The sequence below is a fragment of the Coregonus lavaretus genome (assembly GCF_964263955.1).
Source record: "Coregonus lavaretus genome assembly, contig: HAP1_SCAFFOLD_911, whole genome shotgun sequence".
NCBI lineage: Eukaryota > Metazoa > Chordata > Actinopteri > Salmoniformes > Salmonidae > Coregonus > Coregonus lavaretus.
In genome coordinates, this window is record NW_028163519.1 from 32,933 (window position 1) to 57,000 (window position 24,068).

General features: G+C 47.6%; 1 protein-coding gene across 1 annotated transcript in view; it reads left to right on the top strand.

Moving 5' to 3' along the window:
* Positions 1-232: 232 nt before the first annotated feature.
* LOC311118032 (uncharacterized protein) overlaps positions 233-24,068 on the top strand; it is a gene marked incomplete at its 5' end in the record, with an annotated part of 53,997 nt that continues 30,161 nt past the window's right edge. Inside the window, 12 exons of the mRNA XM_084192914.1 lie at positions 233-241; positions 2,687-2,788; positions 2,916-3,116; positions 13,942-14,029; positions 14,446-14,588; positions 15,564-15,776; positions 16,160-16,238; positions 16,498-16,612; positions 16,883-17,029; positions 18,351-18,419; positions 18,756-18,896; positions 19,265-19,340. Coding sequence (XP_084049040.1) covers positions 233-241; positions 2,687-2,788; positions 2,916-3,116; positions 13,942-14,029; positions 14,446-14,588; positions 15,564-15,776; positions 16,160-16,238; positions 16,498-16,612; positions 16,883-17,029; positions 18,351-18,419; positions 18,756-18,896; positions 19,265-19,340 — 1,383 coding nt within the window. The remainder of the gene's footprint in view (positions 242-2,686; positions 2,789-2,915; positions 3,117-13,941; positions 14,030-14,445; positions 14,589-15,563; positions 15,777-16,159; positions 16,239-16,497; positions 16,613-16,882; positions 17,030-18,350; positions 18,420-18,755; positions 18,897-19,264; positions 19,341-24,068) is intronic.

The following is a 24,068-nucleotide window of genomic DNA, read 5'->3' on the forward strand; positions in this document are numbered from 1 at the left end:
TTTAAACCTCAAATACACTACACGTTTTAAATGTCCTGCATTGCAGGAAAGTTCTCCTGCAACAAGGTGATCAAATTAAGATCCTACATCTGTACTCGATTCAGTTTGTTTCGTTTCTACTCCTCATCTTTACGTTCAGCTCCTGGAGTACGTTCACAAAGATGGCTGGAAGTATCCAGCTGATACAGAATGGTGGACCACGTTGAAAGAGAAGATGGTTGCTAACGCAACAATGACAAAGGTGTGTTGGTGTGTCCATCTGTGACCTGTGACCTAAGCAAGTTAGATTCTGCCTGTGTGTCTGTATTACTGACTCTTTGTTATCTGTGAAATAACTTGACTTAAATCCAACAGGTAGAATACATTATGGTACATATGTAGTATTGCTCATAAATCCAACAGGTAGAAGACATTATGGTACAGATGTATTCTGAGTCTTGTCATAGGCATGTATGATCCCGTCCGGTCAATTCCCTCCTATTTTTCCAGCACCCGGCCTGGGATTCGAACCGGCCACCTTTCGGCTACAGGTCCAACAGATAGGCAGCTGCCTGCAACGGTGTCCACTTCTCATTGTCCTGTAGGGAAGAGCAAAGAAGTGTTATAGCCATTTCATATTCAGCTAGTATGGATACAGGAATACATTTGATTTTAAATCGTACTAGTTTAGCAATACATTCTTATGGCTTGGATAATTCAGCTGGCAGCTGGATATTTATGGCTCTAACTAGCCTATACTGTAACTAGGCTACATACTGCAACTAGGCTACATACTGTAACTAGGCTACATACTGTAACTAGGCTACATACTGTAACTAGGCTACATACTGTAACTAGGCTACATACTGCAACTAGGCTACATACTGCAACTAGGCTACATACTGTAACTAGGCTACATACTGCAACTAGGCTACATACTGTAACTAGGCTACATACTGCAACTAGGCTACATACTGCAACTAGGCTACATACTGTAACTAGGCTACATACTGCAACTAGGCTACATACTGCAACTAGGCTACATACTGTAACTAGGCTACATACTGTAACTAGGCTACATACTGCAACTAGGCTACATACTGCAACTAGGCTACATACTGCAACTAGGCTACATACTGCAACTAGGCTACATACTGTAACTAGGCTACATACTGCAACTAGGCTACATACTGCAACTAGGCTACATACTGTAACTAGGCTACATACTGTAACTAGGCTACATACTGCAACTAGGCTACATACTGCAACTAGGCTACATACTGTAACTAGGCTACATACTGCAACTAGGCTACATACTGTAACTAGGCTACATACTGTAACTAGGCTACATACTGTAACTAGGCTACATACTGCAACTAGGCTACATACTGTAACTAGGCTACATACTGCAACTAGGCTACATACTGTAACTAGGCTACATACTGTAACTAGGCTACATACTGCAACTAGGCTACATACTGCAACTAGGCTACATACTGCAACTAGGCTACATACTGCAACTAGGCTACATACTGTAACTAGGCTACATACTGCAACTAGGCTACATACTGTAACTAGGCTACATACTGCAACTAGGCTACATACTGTAACTAGGCTACATACTGTAACTAGGCTACATACTGCAACTAGGCTACATACTGTAACTAGGCTACATACTGTAACTAGGCTACATACTGCAACTAGGCTACATACTGTAACTAGGCTACATACTGTAACTAGGCTACATACTGCAACTAGGCTACATACTGCAACTAGGCTACATACTGCAACTAGGCTACATACTGCAACTAGGCTACATACTGCAACTAGGCTACATACTGTAACTAGGCTACATACTGCAACTAGGCTACATACTGTAACTAGGCTACATACTGTAACTAGGCTACATACTGCAGGCACCCTATTCCCTACATAGTGCACTACTTTTGACCTGGGCCCTGGTCAGAAGTAGTGAGCTATAAAGGTAATAGGGTGTTGTTTTGGACATATCCTTTTCTGTACTCCAGCAATTTAAAGGATGTTGCCTCATCAACCCCAGTGGCCTAACTAACCCTATAGTCTCTGTCCCCTGTCGGTCTGTCCCCTGTCGGTCTGTCCCCTGTCGGTCTGTCCCCTGTCAGTCTGTCCCCTGTCGGTCTGTCCCCTGTCTGTCTGTCCCCTGTCGGTCTGTCCCCTGTCAGTCTGTCCCCTGTCGGTCTGTCCCCTGTCGGTCTGTCCCCTGTCGGTCTGTCCCCTGTCGGTCTGTCCCCCTGTCGGTCTGTCCCCTGTCAGTCTGTCCCCTGTCGGTCTGTCCCCTGTCTGTCTGTCCCCTGTCGGTCTGTCCCCTGTCGGTCTGTCCCCTGTCGGTCTGTCCCCTGTCGGTCTGTCCCCCTGTCGGTCTGTCCCCTGTCGGTCTGTCCCCCTGTCGGTCTGTCCCCTGTCAGTCTGTCCCCTGTCGGTCTGTCCCCTGTCGGTCTGTCCCCTGTCGGTCTGTCCCCCTGTCGGTCTGTCCCCTGTCGGTCGGTCCCCTGTCGGTCTGTCCCCTGTCGGTCTGTCCCCTGTCGGTCTGTCCCCTGTCGGTCCCCTGTCAGTCTGTCCCCTGTCGGTCTGTCCCCTGTCGGTCTGTCCCCTGTCAGTCTGTCCCCTGTCGGTCTGTCCCCTGTCGGTCTGTCCCCTGTCGGTCTGTCCCCTGTCGGTCCCCTGTCAGTCTGTCACCTGTTTTTCTGTCTGTGTCCCAGGAGCCAGAGTAAATGCCAAAGACAACAAGTGGCTCACTCCTCTGCACCGGGCCGTGGCTTCCTGCAGTGAGGTATGTGTACTGATACTGTCAGCCCTCACACACACTCCTGTGCATATGTGTTTGACTGTTAAGTGTGTTGTGATTTTTAAATGCACTTTAAACAAAGTTGAACATGATTTGAACTGTGTTCCTGTAGGAGGCTGTCCAGGTGTTATTGAAACACTCTGCTGATGTGAACGCCAGGGACAAGAACTGGCAAACGCCGCTCCACATCGCTGCGGCCAATAAGGCAGTCCGCTGTGCTGAGGCCCTGGTCCCTCTCCTCAGCAACGTGAACGTGTCAGACCGGGCCGGGCGCACGGCGCTGCACCATGCAGCCTTCAGTGGACACCAGGAGGTTAGCAATTAGCATGGACATGATTACACACTGTAGTCTACACTTTATACCTGTCCTATCCCCACGTTGAGCTTACTGTGCATCCGATTACTTACAATGGTTGTATGTAGGGCTGTGACGGTAATTGGATAACCGTGACATTGACGGTTTTGGATGAAGAACGCCATGAAAATAAAATTACCGTCAAAACCAAAAAGAAGTATGATTTTCTCTCCATAAAATGTTTTATCACCTTTATTTTAATGTAGATATACTTTATCCATAGCGGGAGTGTTAACTATTGATTATATGGTATTGTTTTGCTGACTTAGTTGGAGGAGATATAGACAGTTTAATAGATGGACTATCTTTTGATGCACCGCAATCACCAAATCTGCTCTATGCGCGAATAGGAGAGAATCTTTGAAGGTCAATTCAGGTTAATTGAAGAGGGGGGAGTGAGGTGAAAAGTGGGGACCGGGGGTAACTATAGTATCTCTAGATCTATAGCCTACAGGCTGGGGGTGGGTGGGTAGCCTCTGACCTCTGACCTTCACCTCTGACCTTTTTCATTGTTACAGTAGATCAGAGGAGTGAGGTGAAAAAGATGGCTCTCATTGCAAAAAAAACCCCATAACAACCTTGTTTGGGCACATTTCAGTTTCACACCTAACGACGATGGAGAACCAGATGACTTGGACCAGCCTGTTTGCAGAATATGCGCAAAACCCATAGGCTACCTACTAAGAATTCCAGCACCACAAACGGGACACCGATAAGTGGCGAGCACTGCCAGACACTGGAACTCGTTATTTAGTCATAGGAATGGTGCCTTTACGAACGGTGGAGAAACCCGCCTTCAAATAAATGCTCTGGAAATTTGACAGACTATACGAGTTACCGGGGAGAAAGTATTTGTCTCAAACAGCGGTCCCTACCTTGTTCAACAAGGTGAAGGGGGAGGTTCAGACAGAGCTAAAGGACGTAGATTTGTTTATTTTTGCACTGAATACGGACATGTGGTCAAGTGTAAATATGACTCCTTACATGAACCTAACAGTGCACTATCTGACGAAAGACTGGACACTGAAATCCAACTGTTTGGAAACAACCTACATTCCGGAATACCACACAGCCGACAAACTCTCCGAAGCCCTGCGTTCGGAATTCCTTGACTGGGCCCTTGACGAAAATCTAATGTCCTGTATCGCCACAGACAACAGGGCCAACATTGTGGCTGAAGTGAGGCAACTGAACTGGCCTTGGCTAAATTGCTTTGGCCACAATCTCCATCTCGCTGTCACCATCAATGTGAAGCCAGAGCACAGGCCGTGTTCTAGGCCTATGTAGAACTCTGGTGGGCACTTTTTAGCAGAGCTGGCGATTTAACAGGGGGACCTAGTAAGGCCCAGACCGAGCTGAACCTCCCAATTCACAACCTCATTCTTGTGAGAAATTAAGTTTTAATAACTAAGCTGTAGTAACCATTTATAGGCTATTCAATGTTAAAAGAATAAGCTATGCAAAATGATTGTTCATGAATAATTGTAATTCAGATGCCCGAGCAAATAAACAAACAAAATAGGCTAGTTTCCTTGAATCACTTAATGTTGCATTACCATAGGCCCATTGTTTTATTTAGCCAATCATACTCTAATTAAACCACTGATTATAATGAGAATATAGAACATATTCTGGGAATCCTACATGTTACGTGTGTATACTATACCAGAAAGCATGATCATTAGCTTCTTCTGGATTGTTTTAAATCGCGTAGCCTGTCGGAAGGCAGCGGGTGCGGCGAATAGGCTTCCAAATAGATGACTGTTGAGTTGTGAATGTCAGTGAAAGAGAGGCTCAACCAGGCATATCGCAATTTTTCAAAATACAATGGAGGGAAACAGTTTGGAAAGCAATTGGCTTATTGCTTCAAAGAGAAGAAGATGAAAATACTAATGTCTTTTTAATGATCAAAATCCTCAACTTAATTGAGGGAACAGTATTATTGGCATCGGCTATATCCCTGGTGAGTGTGCATATTCACTGTCTTTATCACTGGGTCAGTGCCACTTGAAAGTCGTGTTGAAAAAGATTCTGCTAATCTCTCTAGTCATATAAAGTGTAGTAGAATTGCGTGATTTTAAAATAATAAAAGGCCACATTTTTCCAGTGAAAAGAAACCTACTCCACCACCCGCTGCATTGAACAGCCTGTGATTGAGTTATATTATTAGCCTAAATTATGACTATCCAATTTACTAATCACATTAGGAATAGTCAGCTATTTTACATAAGTTCCGAGCTGGTCATGGGTGCACTTCAGCCACGCTCAAGGTCCTAAACGATATTATAACCGCGATTGATAATAGACAGTACTGTGCAGCCGTCTTCATCGACCTGGCCAAGGCTTTCGACTCTGTCAACCACCGCATTCTTATTGGCAGACTAAATAGCCTTGGTTTCTCAAATGACTGCCTCGCCTGGTTCACCAACTACTTCTCAGATAGAGTTCAGTGTGTCAAATCGGAGGGCCTGTTGTCTGGACCTATGGCAGTCTCTATGGGGGTGCCACAGGGTTCAATTCTTGGGCCGACACTTTTCTCCGTGTATATCAATGATGTCGCTCTTGCTGCTGGTGACTCTCAGATCCACCTCTACGCAGACGACACCATTTTGTATACATCTGGCCCTTCATTGGACACTGTGTTAACAAACCTCCAAACGAGCTTCAATGCCATACAACACTCCTTCAGTAGCCTCCAACTGCTCTTAAACACTAGTAAAACTAAATGTATGCTTTTCAATCGAACGCTGCTGGCACCCGCCCTCCCGACTAGAATCACCACTCTCGACGGGTCTGACCTAGAGTATGTGGACAACTACAAATACCTAGGTGTCTGGTTAGACTGTAAACTCTCCTTCCAGACTCACATAAAGAATCTCCAATCCAAAGTTAAATCTAGAATCGGCTTCCTATTTCGCAAACAAAGCCTCCTTCACTCATGCTGCCAAACATGCCCTCGTAAAACTGACTATCCTACCGATCCTTGACTTCGGCGATGTCATTTACAAAATAGCCTCCAACACTCTACTCAGCAAACTGGATGTAGTCTATCACAGTGCCATCCGTTTTGTCTCCAAAGCCCCATACACTACCCACCACTGTGACCTGTACGCTCTTGTTGGCTGGTCCTCACTACATGTTCGTCGTCAAACCCACTGGCTCCAGGCCATCTATAAATCACTGCTAGGCAAATCCCCGCCTTATCTTAGCTCATTGGTCACCATAGCAGCACCCACCCGTAGTCTGCGCTCCAGCAGGTATATCTCACTGGTCATTCCCAAAGCCAACACCTCCTTTGGCCGCCATTCCTTCCAGTTCTCTGCTGCCAATGACTGGAACGAATTGCAAAAATCTCTGAAGCTGGAGACTCTTATCTCCCTCACTAACTTTAAGCATCAGTTGTCAGAGCACCTTACCGATCACTGCACCTGTACACAGCCCATCTGAAATTAGGCCACCCAACTACCTCATCCCTATATTGTTATTTATTTTGCTCTTTTGCACCCCGGTATCTCTATTTGCACATAATCTCTTGCACATCTAGCATTCCAGTGTTAATACTATTGTAATTATTTTGCACTATAGCCTATTTATTGCCTTACCTCCATAACTTGCTACATTTGCACACACTGTATATATATTTTCTGTTGTATTTTTGACTTTATGTTTTTTTACCCCAAATGTAACTCTGTGTTATTTTTATCGCACTGCTTTGCTTTATCTTGGCCAGGTCGCAGTTGTAAATGAGAACTTGTTCTCAACTGGCTTACCTGGTTAAATAAAGGTGAATTTTTTATTTATTTTTAATAAGTTTGCAAATGTGATGATGCATGGAATGCTTGATATATTCTTCATGGAGAAAATTAGCTTCCCCAAACTTGAGAGCAAGACTGGCCTAAACGCGCTAATGTTTTCCTTTGCTAATGTGCGTCCCGCCCCCCTGTCAGCTGTCAGTTTTGTCGATGACCACGTACATAAGACACGCCAATCACCGACACCTGAAGTTCCATGACCATCACAGCCCTAGTTGTATGCTTGAGTTTGTTCAGAGGAGGCTTTGAATAAAATCCGATCTGAGTGTGAAATGCCTTACTGAGGGTAAATGGAAGCTCCTCTTGTGCCCGGCTCAGCCTTATACAGTTTAAGGTACTTTACCGTATCCATTTCAGTAAGGCCAGATTGTCCAAATTCTACCCAAATATTGATGGTACATGTGACAGGTGTAAAAGCTCCTTGGTGGACTTGACCCACATGTTCTGGTCCTGTCCCCGTCTGGCAGATTATTTGTCCACTATTTAAAACCCTTTCTGAAGCATTTGATATAAAGTTGCAGCCTAGTGCAGAAATTGCTATTTTTGGAGTACCAAACAACAATCCTTCTCTGACCAATAGACAGCTAGATGCCATTGCCTTTGCCTCCATGTTAGCCCGCAGAAGGATTTTATTGGATTGGAAATCTATCAATCCTCCCTTAGCCTCTCTTTGGCTCGAAGATCTGAAGCTGTTCCTAAAATGAGAAAAAATGAAGTTACCATTCGAGGGTCAACCAACTCATTTTATTCCTCCTGGGACCCGATGATATCCTATTTTGAACAGCTCCAAACACTTCCTCCAGATTAGTACTCTTGGCCCCACCTTGAGATTACTGCTATATAGGCCTATAAAATCACTTAATCACCTGAAATTGTTAGGCTATTACATTTTTGCTTGAAGTAACGTTGTTGTATACTTTTGTTTTGTTTTCTGACATGTAACTCAATTACTTTCCCTTTCTTTTTAAATGTGTTTGGAGGCATTCTGGGGGGAGGGGGAGGTCAAAGGGGGACTAAAAGGGGAGAAATGTACCATGTCTGTCATGGGCCTCTCACTCCACCGGGTTACCACCTTTATTTTCTTCCACTCTGCTCACCACTCTCTCTACTCAGCCTAACTAGCTCCACCTGTCCCTGCTCTGCTCTGCTCTAATTACTCTGCCAGCTGCGCTGCATTACCCACTACCTCTCCCAGTATTTAAGGCCCTGTCTTTCAGCTCTCCGGTGTCAGATCGTCTGCAAAGCTCACACCCGGAACCTGTTTGCTCGCGCTTCTGGCTCACCCTGGTTTTGTGACCCCGGACCTGCCTGTTTTTTGGATACTCTTCTGCCTCAGGAGATCCAGACCTGCTTCTGCCATTACGACTCCTGACTACTCTTCAATCCCGGTAACTCTGACCAGCCTTCTGCCTTGCTACTACGTATTTTGGATTTCCCTTGAACTGTACTGCTGCCTGGTTTCATTCCGCCCTGTTGTGTCTGTGTCTCCCCCCCCCAGGACTTCTGGACCACCCACCACCGGCTTCATAGGACGCATCGCTGCCACTGGGGGGGGCACAGACCCAGCGCATTGGACGGGATCCCTGTTACCCCTGGAGCCTTCATTCACTCCCTACTTCCCTTTTCCCTTAAGTTTAATAAACTTTCTGGTGTGACGCAATTGTGGTCCTCTGGTCGTCTGTCTGAACCGTGACAGTACGATCTGACCATTATGGACTCAGCGCACACTTTCCCCGACATGGAAACCGATGAGCATGAGCAGCAGTTCCAGCAGCAGCAACAACAACTCGCCATGATCATTCAACTCCTCACCAACCTTACCCCAGCCAGTCTGCCCACCAGCCCAGCCCCCGAGTTACCTGCCCCGGTCATTGCAGCCGCTGCTCCGGAACCCAAGATTGGAAACCCAGAGCGGTTCAACGGCGATTCAACCCAGGTCCGGCCATTCCTGACTAGCTGCCGACTTCAGTTCTCCTTGCAGCCAAGGACCTTCGCCACGGAGGGGGCTAAAGTTGGGTATGCCATCACTCACCTGACGGGCCGAGCTCGACTCTGGGGAACAGCAGAGTTCGAACGTCAAACCCCCGCATGTGCAACCTTCGACCTGTTTGCTGAGGAGATGCTGAAGGTGTTTGACCTGGATTCACCCACCGCAGAGGCGTCTCGTGAACTGTTCAGTATTCGACAAGGCAGACGTACAGTCGCAGACCATTCCATCGACTTCCGAACCCTGGCTAGACGAAGTTCTTGGAACACACCATCGTTGGTGGACGCGTTCTTCCATAGTTTGGCTGACTATATCAAGGACGAGTTGGTCTCCCATGAACTGCCTTCCACTCTTGATGAAGCCATCGCACTGACTGTCAGGATCGACAGAAGGATACAGACCCGTCGTCGTGAGAGGGGGCGCCAAGGTCCACCTACTACCGGCATTCGGAGAGATCCGACTGGGCTCCTGTCATCTACTGCCACTCACCCAGGTCAGCTTGATCAGTCTGAGCCTATGGAGATTGGGCGAGCCTCCCTCACTCCTGCAGAGCGCCAGCGCCGCTTCACCTCAAACCTCTGCCTCTATTGTGGAGGTGATGGACATCGTGTGGTAACCTGCCCTTTAAAGGGCCGAAGCTCACCGGGCATAGGGGGAGTCCGGTTGAGTTCAATGACCATCCAGTCCTCCGACCGCAAACCCCTGCTGCAAGTTCACCTCCGCCTCTCTGACTCAACTCACACCCTGGCTGCTCTGGTGGATTCTGGCGCCGAAGCCAACATAATGGACATCAAGCTGGCACGCCAACTGGGACTGGAGAACCTCCGTTTGACACCTCCTATTCCTGCCCGGGCACTGGACGGACACTTACTCGGATCGGTCACTCATGTCACGGCCCCGGTCTCGATGGGTCTGTCCGGAAACCATCAAGAAACTATCCAGTTTCACCTGCTCCCCTCTCCAGGCCAACCCCTCATCCTGGGTTACCCATGGCTCCGCCGGCACAATCCTCAGCTCGACTGGGTGACCGGGGTGATCAGGGAGTGGGGAGAGGACTGCCACCGAACCTGCCTGCTTGCTGCCGCACTACCCCCTCGGCCAGTACCTACTAACTCCGCTCCTGACCTCTCCAATGTCCCAGAATGCTACCATGGTCTCAGAGAGGTGTTTAACAAAGCAAGAGCCACATCTCTGCCCCCTCACCGACCGTACGACTGTGCCATCGACCTCCTCCCTGGAACAGCTCCTCCAAAGGGTCGTCTTTATTCGTTGTCTGCTCCTGAAAGAAAGTCCATGGAGGACTACATCAATGGCTCTCTGTCCGCAGGATTAATCCGTTCATCTTCATCTCCTGCTGGTGCTGGCTTCTTCTTTGTGGGGAAGAAGGACGGATCTCTTCGCCCCTGCATCGACTACAGGGGACTCAACGACATCACAGTGAAGAACCGTTACCCTCTGCCTCTGCTCACCTCTGCTTTTGAGTTGCTCCAGGGAGCCACTGTTTTTACCAAGTTGGATCTCAGAAACGCTTACCACCTAGTGCGGATCCGGGAGGGAGATGAATGGAAAACCGCATTCAATACACCAACAGGCCACTACGAGTATCTGGTTATGCCTTTTGGCCTCACCAATGCTCCTGCTGTGTTCCAGGCTCTAGTGAATGATGTACTGCGGGACATGTTAAACAAGTTTGTCTTCGTTTACCTGGATGACATCTTAATCTACTCCAGAAACCTGTCTGAACACACCCGCCATGTCCAGCAAGTCCTTCATCGTCTTCTGGAGAATTCCCTCTACGCCAAGGCAGAGAAATGTGAGTTTCACGTCAAGACAGTGGCCTTCCTGGGGTACATAGTGGCAGAGGGAAGTATCCAAATGGATCCTGCCAAAGTATCAGCAGTCACTTCATGGCCAGTTCCGGAGAACAGAAAGAAGCTGCAACAGTTTCTGGGGTTTGCTAACTTCTATAGGAAGTTTATCCGGAACTACAGTACCGTTGCTGCCCCTCTCACTGCTCTAACCAGCACCAAGCAACCCTTCACCTGGACCCCAGCAGCCGACAAAGCCTTCAGTACCCTCAAGGTGAGGTTCACCTCCGCTCCCATCCTCCAGATGCCTGATGTGGACCGGCAATTCATTGTGGAGGTGGACGCCTCGGATGTGGGAGTTGGTGCTGTGATTTCTCAGTGGGCTGCGGAGGATAGGAAGCTCCATCCCTGTGCCTTTTTCTCACGTCGGTTGTCCCCCTCTGAGTGCAATTACGACATAGGGAACCGTGAGCTGCTGGCTGTGAAGCTTGCCTTGGAGGAGTGGCGTCACTGGCTGGAGGGGTCCACCATTCCATTTCTCGTTTGGACCGATCATAAGAACTTGGAGTACATCCGCACGGCCAAACGGTTGAACTCCAGGCAGTCCCGCTGGGCCCTGTTCTTCACCAGGTTTAATTTCACTCTGTCATACCGGCCTGGATCACGCAACACCAAGCCAGACGCCCTCTCCCGTCAATTCCAGAAGGATGACACCCCCTCCAAGGACCCTGTGTCGATTCTGCCAAGTCCCTGCATCGTTGCAGCTCTGACCTGGGCTGTTGAGGAACAGGTGCTGGAGGCTCTCCGTAACCAGCCAGGTCCCAGCACTTGCCCAGCTGACCGCCTTTTTGTCCCCGAAGACCTGAGGTCCCAGGTCGTTCAGTGGGGACATGACTCCCGCCTAGCTTGTCACCCTGGCTCCACCCGCACTTACAACCTGCTCGCCCAGAGATTCTGGTGGCCCTCTCTGAGGAAGGATGTACGGGAATTCGTCCAAGCCTGCCCCATCTGCAACCAACACAAGTCGTCCTGCCAGCCCCCAGCCGGATTGCTGCAGCCCCTGCCTGTGCCCAGACGTCCCTGGTCTCACATCGCCCTTGACTTTGTCACGGGGCTGCCCCCTTCAAGTGGCATGACCGTCATTCTCACCATCGTTGACCGTTTCAGCAAGATGGCACACTTCATTCCCCTCCCCAAGCTCCCAACCGCCAAGGAGACCGCCCAGGTGGTCCTGGAACACGTCTTCCGGATCCACGGACTGCCAAAGGATGTAGTTTCTGACCGTGGTCCACAATTCTCCTCCGCTTTTTGGAAGGAGTTCTGTCACCTGCTGGGAGCCACAGTCAGTCTGACTTCCGGATTCCATCCCCAATCCAATGGGCAGTCAGAGCGGGCTAATCAGGAGCTCGAGAAGGCACTGCGATGCATGACTTCACGCAACCCCCACTCCTGGTCGCAGCAATTGACATGGGTGGAGTACGCACACAATTCTCTGACCTGCTCTGCCATCGGTATGTCCCCTTTCCAATGTGTTTATGGATACCAGCCTCCTCTATTTGCCAGCCAGGAAGAGGAGGTTACTTGCCCATCTGCACTTGCTTTTGCCCGTCGATGTCGCCGCACCTGGTCACAAGCCCGAGCCACACTCCTCAGATCCGTTGCCAGCTACACTACCGGGGCCAACCGTCGGAGAATTCCTGCTCCCACCTACCATGTTGGTCAAAGGGTGTGGTTGTCATCGAAGAACCTGCCACTCAGGGTGGAGTCGCAGAAGCTGGCACCTCGGTTCATTGGCCCATTCCCTATCATAAGAGTGATTATCCCAACTGCTGTCCGGCTCCAACTGCCTAATTCCCTGAGGGTGCACCCCACTTTCCATGTGTCTAAGATTAAGCCCATCCATGAGAGTCCGCTGGTCCCTGCTGCGCCTGGTCCTCCTCCTCCACGGCTCGTCGATGGTGGTCTGGTTTACACCGTCCGCCGCCTGCTTCGGTCCAGACGGAGGGGTAGGGGTCTCCAGTACCTCATTGACTGGGAGGGCTATGGACCTGAGGAAAGGACCTGGGTGCCAGCTAGTCGGATTGTGGATAGGACTCTCATCACCGCTTTCCACCAACGGCATCCTGATCAACCTGCAATCCGTAGGGGCCGCCCCAGAGGGGTCCCTAACCGTCCGGCCCGCTCAGCTTCCTGTCCTGTGCCTGATCCTGTCTCGGGACCTGTCCCATCTCCCGACCACGGCCCTCCGGCTTCCTCCGAGGATGAGGACGTTCACTCGGACCGTTCGGAGGAGTTCTAGCCCTCCTCCGGCTCCCCTCCTCCCGCCCGGCGTGGTGTTGCTCTTGGGACTTCTGGGGCCGTCCCTTGGGGGGGGGGTTCTGTCATGGGCCTCTCACTCCACCGGGTTACCACCTTTATTTTCTTCCACTCTGCTCACCACTCTCTCTACTCAGCCTAACTAGCTCCACCTGTCCCTGCTCTGCTCTGCTCTAATTACTCTGCCAGCTGCGCTGCATTACCCACTACCTCTCCCAGTATTTAAGGCCCTGTCTTTCAGCTCTCCGGTGTCAGATCGTCTGCAAAGCTCACACCCGGAACCTGTTTGCTCGCGCTTCTGGCTCACCCTGGTTTTGTGACCCCGGACCTGCCTGTTTTTTGGATACTCTTCTGCCTCAGGAGATCCAGACCTGCTTCTGCCATTACGACTCCTGACTACTCTTCAATCCCGGTAACTCTGACCAGCCTTCTGCCTTGCTACTACGTATTTTGGATTTCCCTTGAACTGTACTGCTGCCTGGTTTCATTCCGCCCTGTTGTGTCTGTGTCTCCCCCCCCCAGGACTTCTGGACCACCCACCACCGGCTTCATAGGACGCATCGCTGCCACTGGGGGGGGCACAGACCCAGCGCATTGGACGGGATCCCTGTTACCCCTGGAGCCTTCATTCACTCCCTACTTCCCTTTTCCCTTAAGTTTAATAAACTTTCTGGTGTGACGCAATTGTGGTCCTCTGGTCGTCTGTCTGAACCGTGACAATGTCTTTACATGTTATCTTTCATTCATTGTGAATACAAAATATATAATTTTAAAGGGAAGGCTTTGAAGCCAGATTTAGCGGATTTTGCTGTTTAGTTTTCCTCAACCTGTGTTTTGTTTCTCTCTCCTCTCCCTGTTAGATGGTGAGGCTGCTTCTCTCCAGAGGAGCCAACATTAATGCCTTTGACAAGAAGGATCGCCGAGCAATCCACTGGGCTGCTTACATGGGTGATGAGTTTACCACATCATTTACATTCTGACTAATGTCCTTTATACCAATGAATAAATGAATGAATGGACTGTGTGTTAGTCTCACAGCTCAGCTGTATGAGCCACGTCTAGTGTGTTATTATGTCAGAATCATGTACTAAGTAGGTTGATTAGATGTTTTCAGTTGTACTAACATGATGTAGGTGTTGCTTATGGTGCTGTGTACCACTGTAAACTAATCTATCTCTCCCTCTCTCTGCCTATCTCTCTGTGTTTGTATCTCTGTTTCTCTCTTAACCCCCTTACTATCTCCCTCCCCTTCTCTCTCTCTCTCTCTCTCTCTCTCTCTCTCTCTCTCTCTCTCTCTCTCTCTCTCTCTCTCTCTCTCTCTCTCTCTCTCTCTATTTATCCCTCCCTCTCTCTCTCTACCATAGGGCACATTGAGGTGGTGAAACTGCTGGCCTCTCATGGATCAGAGGTGTCCTGTAAAGACAAGAAGGCCTACACCCCTCTCCACTCTGCAGCCTCCAGTGGAATGATCAGTGTGGTCAAGTACCTCCTGGACCTTGGAGTGGATGTGAGTCAACACGCATTCAAATGTGTAGGGGGTTTTCATAATAGTAATGAAGAGAGAGAGGTTAGAGCCAGTGATTTGGACCAGGGGGTTTTCATAACCAAGTAATGAAGAGAGAGAGGTTGGACCAGGGGGTTTTCATAACCAAGTAATGAAGAGAGAGAGGTTGGACCAGGGGGTTTTCAGAACCAAGTAATGAAGAGAGAGAGGTTGGACCAGGGGGTTTTCATAACCAAGTAATGAAGAGAGAGAGGTTGGACCAGGGGGTTTTCAGAACCAAGTAATGAAGAGAGAGAGGTTGGACCAGGGGGTTTTCATAACCAAGTAATGAAGAGAGAGAGGTTGGACCAGGGGTTTTTCATAACCAAGTAATGAAGAGAGAGAGGTTGGACCAGGGGGTTTTCATAACCAAGTAATGAAGAGAGAGAGGTTGGACCAGGGGGTTTTCATAACCAAGTAATGAAGAGAGAGAGGTTGGACCAGGGGGTTTTCATAACCAAGTAATGAAGAGAGAGAGGTTGGACCAGGGGGTTTTCAGAACCAAGTAATGAAGAGAGAGAGGTTGGACCAGGGGGTTTTCATAACCAAGTAATGAAGAGAGAGAGGTTGGACCAGGGGGTTTTCAGAACCAAGTAATGAAGAGAGAGAGGTTGGACCAGGGGGTTTTCATAACCAAGTAATGAAGAGAGAGAGGTTGGACCAGGGGGTTTTCATAACCAAGTAATGAAGAGAGAGAGGTTGGACCAGGGGGTTTTCATAACCAGGTAATGAAGAGAGAGAGGTTGGACCAGGGGGTTTTCAGAACCAAGTAACGAAGAGAGAGAGGTTGGACCAGGGGTTTTTCATAACCAAGTGATGAAGAGAGAGAGGTTGGACCAGGGGGGTTTCAGAACCAAGTGACCTGATCAGGAATGTATTGTTTTGTTCCCCCCCCCCCCCTCTCTCTCTCCACTCTTTTCCCTCCCTTGCTCCCTCCAGATAAATGAGCCCAATGGTTACGGTAACACCCCCCTCCACGTGGCATGCTACAACGGGCAGGATGTGGTGGTGAATGAGCTGATCGAGTGTGGCGCCAACGTGAACCAGGTGAACGAGAAGGGTTTCGCCCCACTCCACTTCACGGCCGCCTTGCGCCATGGGGCGCTCTGCTTGGAGCTGCTGGTGGGCAACGGGGCCCTCGTCAACATCAAGGTGAGGAGACTGGATGACCAACACCGTGTCTGAACTAAATAACACCCTATTCCCTATGTAGTGCACTACTTTTGACCAGGGGCCCATAGAGCAAGGAGCCGTGATGACACTGCCTGTGTCCCAAATGGCACCCTGTTCCCTTTATAAGTACACTACTTTGGTTCAAAAAGTAGTGTACTTATAAATAGGGTGCCATTTGGGACGCCCACACTGACGCAGCACATGGCTTAGTATTTGGCCCTGGTCTACATTCAAATACCAATGGAATAGGCCTAACAATGCAAACTAAATGCAATCAAGCGCTCCTCCAATACGTGTTTGATTTTGCCTGTTGTCAGCAGCACAGACTGCCGTGTGAACCATCTTTGTCTTTCTATCTGCAGAGTAAAGATGGAAAGACCCCCCTCCACATGACGGCCATCCACGGACGCTTCTCCAGATCTCAAGCCATCATCCAGAATGGTGAGTCGCTGTGAATGCTCTCAACTGAATATATATGAACCAGTAGGCTCTTCAGCATTGTCTTTAGTCTTCAAACCATGATTCACTGGCACAGAGCAATGTTACTTGCAATGTGGTTGAACATGAAGCTTCATGAGGCCTCTAGGGTCAAGTGGTTGACGTGTGTGTGTGTCTGTGTGTGTGTATGTGTGTGTGTGTGTGTGTGTCTGTGTGTGTCTGTGTGTGTCTGTGTGTGTCTGTGTGTGTGTGTGTTCTGTAGGTGCTGAGATCGACTGTGAAGATAAGAATGGAAACACACCCCTGCACATCTCTGCTCGCTACGGCCACGAGTTACTCATCAATACACTCATCACGAACGGAGCTGACACAGCCAAGTGAGAACACACACACAGTTTCCAGCAATAATGCAACATGCATCTGCAATTCTGTCATTGACCGAATTCCCGCTTGGAGACTATGCTCAACACATTGTGGTGTGTGGGGGGTTGATAGACAGGGCATTGCAGCATTCTGATGTGTTGATCTGCTGTGGGGTTTAATGAGGACTGTGATGTGGTGCTGTTTCCAATCTTAGCTGAATCAACTGTAAGTCGCTCTGGATAAGAGTGTCTGCTTAAAGTCTAAAATGTAAAAATGTGTTGCAGGCGAGGCGTCCATGGGATGTTCCGCCTCCACCTGGCTGCTCTCAGTGGGTTCTCTGACTGCTGTCGGAAGCTCCTCTCATCAGGCTTTGATATAGACACCCCTGACGACTTTGGAAGGACCTGTTTACATGCTGCAGCAGCTGGAGGGTGAGTGGACTGGTCCAGGCTTTACACCAAGGAATATTTAGTTCATGAACTGGAAAGCCACCAGAAAGAACAAACACATATTCACACTCTTACATTTCACATGGTTTAGCAGTATTGTTTAGAGTTATTTAAAAAATCGTATAGATCATTAGTGCGGTATCATTTCTGTATAATGTGGTTCCATGCCATGGTGGTATTGACTTGAGCTCTGGTCTAAATTGTCTTTATATCTTCTTGAAAGAGAAGCCTGCAAACTGCTCTTGCTAGTATCACTTTTTATTATTGCTTTTAGTAGCATTATAAAAACAGTGATACTAGCAAGAGCAGTGTACGGGTTTCTCTTTTCTTTCAGGTTCTCATTGTTACCATCCACCTGATAGCTCAGATGAACGAGAGCCTTTCTGACCTTGATATCTTGTTACCATCCACCTGATAGCTCAGATGTACGAGAGCCTTTCTGAACTTGATATCTTGTTACCATCCACCTGATAGCTCAGATGTACGAGAGCCTTTCTGAACTTGATATCTTTTTACCATCCACCTGATAGCTCAGATGAACGAGAGCCTTTCTGAACTTGATATCTTGTTACCGTCCACCTGATAGCTCAGATGAACGAGAGCCTTTCTGAACTTGATATCTTGTTACCATCCACCTGATAGCTCAGATGTACGAGAGCCTTTCTGAACTTGATATCTTGTTACCATCCACCTGATAGCTCAGATGTACGAGAGCCTTTCTGAACTTGATATCTTGTTACCATCCACCTGATAGCTCAGATGTACGAGAGCCTTTCTGAACTTGATATCTTGTTACCATCCACCTGATAGCTCAGATGTACGAGAGCCTTTCTGAGCTTGATATCTTGTTACCATCCACCTGATAGCTCAGATGTACGAGAGCCTTTCTGAACTTGATATCTTTTTACCATCCACCTGATAGCTCAGATGAACGAGAGCCTTTCTGAACTTGATATCTTGTTACCGTCCACCTGATAGCTCAGATGAACGAGAGCCTTTCTGAACTTGATATCTTGTTACCATCCACCTGATAGCTCAGATGTACGAGAGCCTTTCTGAACTAGATATCTTGTTACCATCCACCTGATAGCTCAGATGTACGAGAGCCTTTCTGAACTTGATATCTTGTTACCATCCACCTGATAGCTCAGATGTACGATAGCCTTTCTGAACTTGATATCTTGTTACCATCCACCTGATAGCTCAGATGTACGAGAGCCTTTCTGAACTTGATATCTTGTTACCATTCACCTGATAGCTCAGATGTACGAGAGCCTTTCTGAACTTGATATCTTGTTACCAGGAACCTGGACTGTCTGAATCTGCTGCTCAACACAGGGGCAGACTTCAACAGAAAGGACAGCTTCGGAAGGTCTGTCTGTGGCATCAAATAACTTTCATATGTGATCTTTATGATAATGGGGAATATAGTATAGGGGCATATAGGAATTATTATGGGAAATATTGGGCGGCAGGTAGCCTAGCGGTTAAGAGCGTTGGGTCAGTAACCGAAAGGTTGCTGGTTCGAATCCCCTAGCCGACTAGGTGAAAAATCTATGTGCCCTGCAGAAAGGCACTTAACCCTAATTGCTCCTGTAAGTCGCACTGGATAAGAGTGTCTGCTAAATGACGTAAAATGTAAATGTTTTACAGCTCCAATAAGCTGTTTCTGTTGTTGATGTTGAATGGTTTCTGTGCGTTCTTCTAGGAGTCCTCTGCATTATGCGGCAGCCAATTGTAACTACCAGTGTCTGTTTGCCTTGGTGGGGTCTGGGGCCAGTGTGAACGATCTGGATAAAAGGGGTTGCACCCCGCTCCACTACGCTGCTGCCTCCGACACAGACGGAAAGTACGTCTCACACCTCTCTTACTGTTGTGTGTGTTGTGGTGCCATGACCTTTCACATTTCACTGTAGTCTGGAGAGTATGTTGTGGTGCCATGACCTTTCACATTTCACTGTAGTCTGGAGAGTATGTTGTGGTGCCATGACCTTTCACATTTCACTGTAGTCTGGAGAGTATGTTGTGGTGCCATGACCTTTCACATTTCATTGTAGTCTAGAGTATGTTGTTGGCCGTGTTTGAATGCATACTAGTGTTAAAATCTGCAGTGTGAAAGCTTGGCCACGTCTCCTTTGGGAAAGTGTCTCTGCTTGCTTATCTGTCTGTCTTGATGTTGGTATAATGATTAGTGAACTCTTGACCTCTGACCTCTAGGTGTCTGGAATATTTGCTGCGAAACGACGCTAACCCAGGGATCAGGGACAATCAGGGCTACAACGCAGTCCATTACGCGTCTGCGTAACAGGAAGTGGCGTTTCCTACCGAAAATGCATAAGTTTCCAAAGATCATGATTAAGGTAGGGTGCTCTGTGTTTTGAGATTACCTCTGTAAGGCAGGGCTGAATTTTACCCTACAGATTCACTACACCCCTATTGTCTCTCAGCATTAGAACAAAACTGTTGTCATTGTCTTTAGGAGGTTGAGTGAGGACGCTGTAATGCAATCCTAATACACATGGGAGAGAGTCAATGGCTATGTCCCAAATGGCACCCTATTCCCTATATAGTGCACTACTTTTTACCAGCGCTCTATGGGCCCTTTTCAAAAGTAGTGCCTTACGTAGCGAATAGGGTGCCTTTTGGGATGCACACTCTGTATTTTACACAGGCTCAGTTGTCCTGATGTGTTTTGTCAACAGCTGTTCAAGACAAAAGGGGAACCGAAGAGCCACCCTAAACAGGATGCACTGCCTACCAAACGTCTCAGAGAGACTCATATTTCACAGGGTAAGTGATAAGCATCGATAATGTCATATTGATGTATCACCCTATGACAAGCTTGTTAAAACAGTGACAACAGATACAGGCAGACCGACGGACAGACATGCAGACAGACAGGCAGGCAGACAGAAAGACAGGCAGGCAGGCAGGCAGGCAGACGGACAGGCAGACAGACAGACAGACAGACAGGCAGACGGACAGGCAGGCAGACGGACAGGCAGGCAGACAGGCAGACAGACAGACAGGCAGACAGGCAGACAGACGGACAGGCAGACGGACGGGCAGGCAGACAGACAGACGGACAGGCAGGCAGACGGACAGGCAGGCAGGCAGACGGACAGACACAAACACACACATTCATTTTCTGATTATGAAATGTTCTTATGACAGATGCTGAGTGTGAGGTTCCAGAGGTTCCATCCACTTCCCCTCCCAAGGAGGACCTGACAACCACACCGGCCCCTGCTCCCCAGGAGTCCCAGTCCCGTAAACACCCACTCATAGTCAGGGTGTTACACGCTCTCTCCAGAGCCATCTCCAAACCATTCAGAGGAGCTTCTGGGAAGAAGAATTAGCCAAATGCCTGATTTTATTAATATTATATTTTAATCAGAGCCTTTATTTAATAAAACATTACTGCATTGATTTCTGTCTATAGTAGTCTTCATGTATGTGCAAGATAACGGTAAAGTACTTCAAACCACATAGTCAAAAGTATTCATAGTGAAGTACCGTTTATGATTATTGATTGTGGAAATACACATAATACAGAAAAGTTGTTGTCACATACAAAGACAGACATAAAGGAGAACTCCGTAGACCAGTCACATTCTCAAGCCATAACTAAATCCATGAATGGATCTCCTATAAGATGACAGGAGAACATTTGTAACACTTTCTATGAATCCAGGCTCTGTCGCAGCCGGCCGCGACCGGGAGACTCATGGGCGACGCACAATTGGCCCAGCGTCGTCCAGGGTAGGGGAGGGAATGGCCGGCAGGGATGTAGCTCAGTTGATAGAGCATGGCGTTTGCAAGCAAAACCTCAAGACTTCCTTAGTATTTGATTTTGTGCACCAGCTGTTGTTTACAAATATACACAGACCGCCACCCCTTGTCTTACCGGAGTCAGCCGCTCTTTCCTGCCGATGTAGCGTATATCCCGTCAGCTGTATGTTGTCCATGTCGTCGTTCAGCCACGACTTGGTGAAACATAAGATATTACAGTTTTTAATGTCCCGTTGGTAGGATAACCGTAATCGTAGGTCTTCTAATTTATTTTCAAATGATTGAACATTGGCTAATAGGATTGATTGAAGAGGCAGTTTACTTGCTCGCCGTCGGATTCTTACAAGGCACCCTGACCTACGTCCACGATATCTCCGTCTCTTTCTCCTGCGAATGACGGGGATTTGGTCCTTGTCGGGTGTCTGTAGGATATCCTTCGCGTCCGACTCGTTGAAGAAAAAATCTTCGTCCAATATGAGGTGAGTAATCGCTATCCTGATATCCAGAAGCTCTTTCTGGTTATAAGAGACGATGACAGAAACATTATGTACAGAATAAATTACAAATAACGCGAAAAAACACACATTATAGTACAATTGGTTAGAGGGCTGTAAAACGGCAGCCATCTTCTCCGGCGCCATCTCCCCAGATGCCTTTAAACAGCTTGGAAAATCACCCCCACAGCATGATGCTGCCACCCCCGTGCTTCACGGTTGGGAGGGTGATCTTCGACTTGCAAGCAACCCCCTTTTTCCTCCAAACATAACAATGGTCATTATGGCCAAACAGTTCTATTTTTGTTTCATCAGACCAGAGGACATTTCTCCAAAAAGTACGATCTTTGTCCCCATATGCAGTTGCAAACCGTAGTCTGGCTTTTCTATGGCGGTTTTGGAGCAGTGGCTTCTTCCTTGCTGATTGACCTTTCAGTACCTTTTGTACCTGTTTCCTCCAGCATCTTCACAAGGTCCTTTACTGTTGTTCTGGGATTTATTTGCATTTTTCGCACCAAAGTACGTTCATCTCTAGGAGACAGAACGCGTCTCCTTCCTGAGCGGTATGACGGCTGCGTGGTCCCATGGTGTTTATACTTACGTACTATTGTTTGTACAGATGAACGTGGTACCTTCAGATGTTTGGAAATTGCTCCCAAGGATGAACCATACTTGTGTACGTCTACACATTTTTTTTTTGAGGTCTTGGCTGATTTCTTTTGATTTTCCCATGATGTCAAGCAAAGTGGCACAGAGTCTGAAGGTAGGCCTGGAAATATATCCACAGGTACACCTCCAATTGACTCAAACAATGTCAATTAGCCTATCAGAAGCGTCTAGCCATTTTCTGGAATTTTCCAAGCTGTTTAAAGGCACAATCAACTTAGTGTATGTAAACTTCTGACCAACTGGAATTGTGATACAGTGAATTATAAGTGAAATAATCAGTCTGTAAACAATTGTTGGAAAAATTACTTGTGTCATGCACAAATTAGATGTCCTAACCGACTTGCCAAAACTATAGTTTGTTAACATGAAATTTGTGGAGTTGTTGAAAAACGAGTTTTAATGACTCCAACCTAAGTGTATGTCAACTTCCGACTTCAACTGTATGTCTCCTTTACTATGTGACTAGCTCTCAGCACGTCTCAGATATCACTGGGGTAATAGAATAGGACTACACTACAAAAAGACTGAAAAGGAAATTGAAAGTGATGTCAGACAGATGACAGGAGGGATATTGTAAAGACATCAGCTCTGGGATACAAAGTCTCATCTTCTCAGAACTGGAGTCATAATATTTCACTTTACTGCTGAGGGTGCAGAGTGTTAAACACGCACGCACGGACGCACGGACGGACGGACGGACGGACGGACGGACGGGCGGGCGGGCGGGCGGGCGGGCGGGCGGGCGGACGGGCGGGCGGGCGGGCGGGCGGGCGGGCGGACGGACCACCAGTCAGAGACCACTATGATGACACAACAAATGATGACCACCAATCAGAGACCTCTATGATGACACACCAAATGATGACCACCAATCAGAGACCTCTATGATGACACACCAAATGATGACCACCAATCAGAGACCTCTATGATGACACACCAACTGATGACCACCAATCAGAGACCTCTAAAATGACACACCAAATGATGACCACCAATCACAGACCACTATGATGACACACCAAATGATGACCACCAATCAGAGACCACTATGATGACACACCAAATGATGACCACCAGTCAGAGACCACTATGATGACACACCAAATGATGACCACCAATCAGAGACCACTATGATGACACACCAAATGATGACCACCAATCAGAGACCACTATGATGACACACCAAATGATGACCACCAATCAGAGACCACTATGATGACACACCAAATGATGACCACCAATCAGAGACCACTATGATGACACACCAAATGATGACCACCAATCAGAGACCACTATGATGACACACCAAATGATGACCACCAATCAGAGACCACTATGATGACACACCAAATGATGACCACCAATCAGAGACCACTATGATGACACACCAAATGCGTTTGATGGATCCTTTTTGTGTTCTTCTAATGCCTCTTAAGGGGACAGTAATCAAAATGTAACTGAAAGTAATCAGATTACATTACTGAGTTTGGGTAATCCAAAAGTTACGTTACTGATTACAATTTTGGACAGGCAACAAGTAACTGACATCATCTTCTGCACATCTATCACTCCAGTGTTAATACTAAATTGTAATTATTTTGCACTATGGCCTATTTATTGCCTTACCTCCATAACTTACTACATTTGCACACACTGTATATAGATTTTCTATTGTGTTATTGACTGTACATTTTGTTTATCCCATATGTAACTCTGTGTTGTTGTTGTTTTTATCGCACTGCTTTGCTTTATCTTGGCCAGGTCGCAGTTGTAAATGAGAACTTGTTCTCAACTGGCTTACCTGGTTAAATAAAGGTGAAATAAAACAAAAAAAAAAGAACTGTAACACACACTATATTACAAACAAACACGATGAAACACTGCCACCTAGTGCTCATTAAACAGTTTAGCGGTATGAACAGACGCACTCTTGAACCATTCTATTGTCTGGTATGGACTTTAATCTATGGATTAATCTAAAATCCAAAATCAATGTGTAATCTATGGATAAAGATCAAGTTTGAGTAAGATAGTATCTCTCTCTCTCTCTCTCTCTCTCTCTCTCT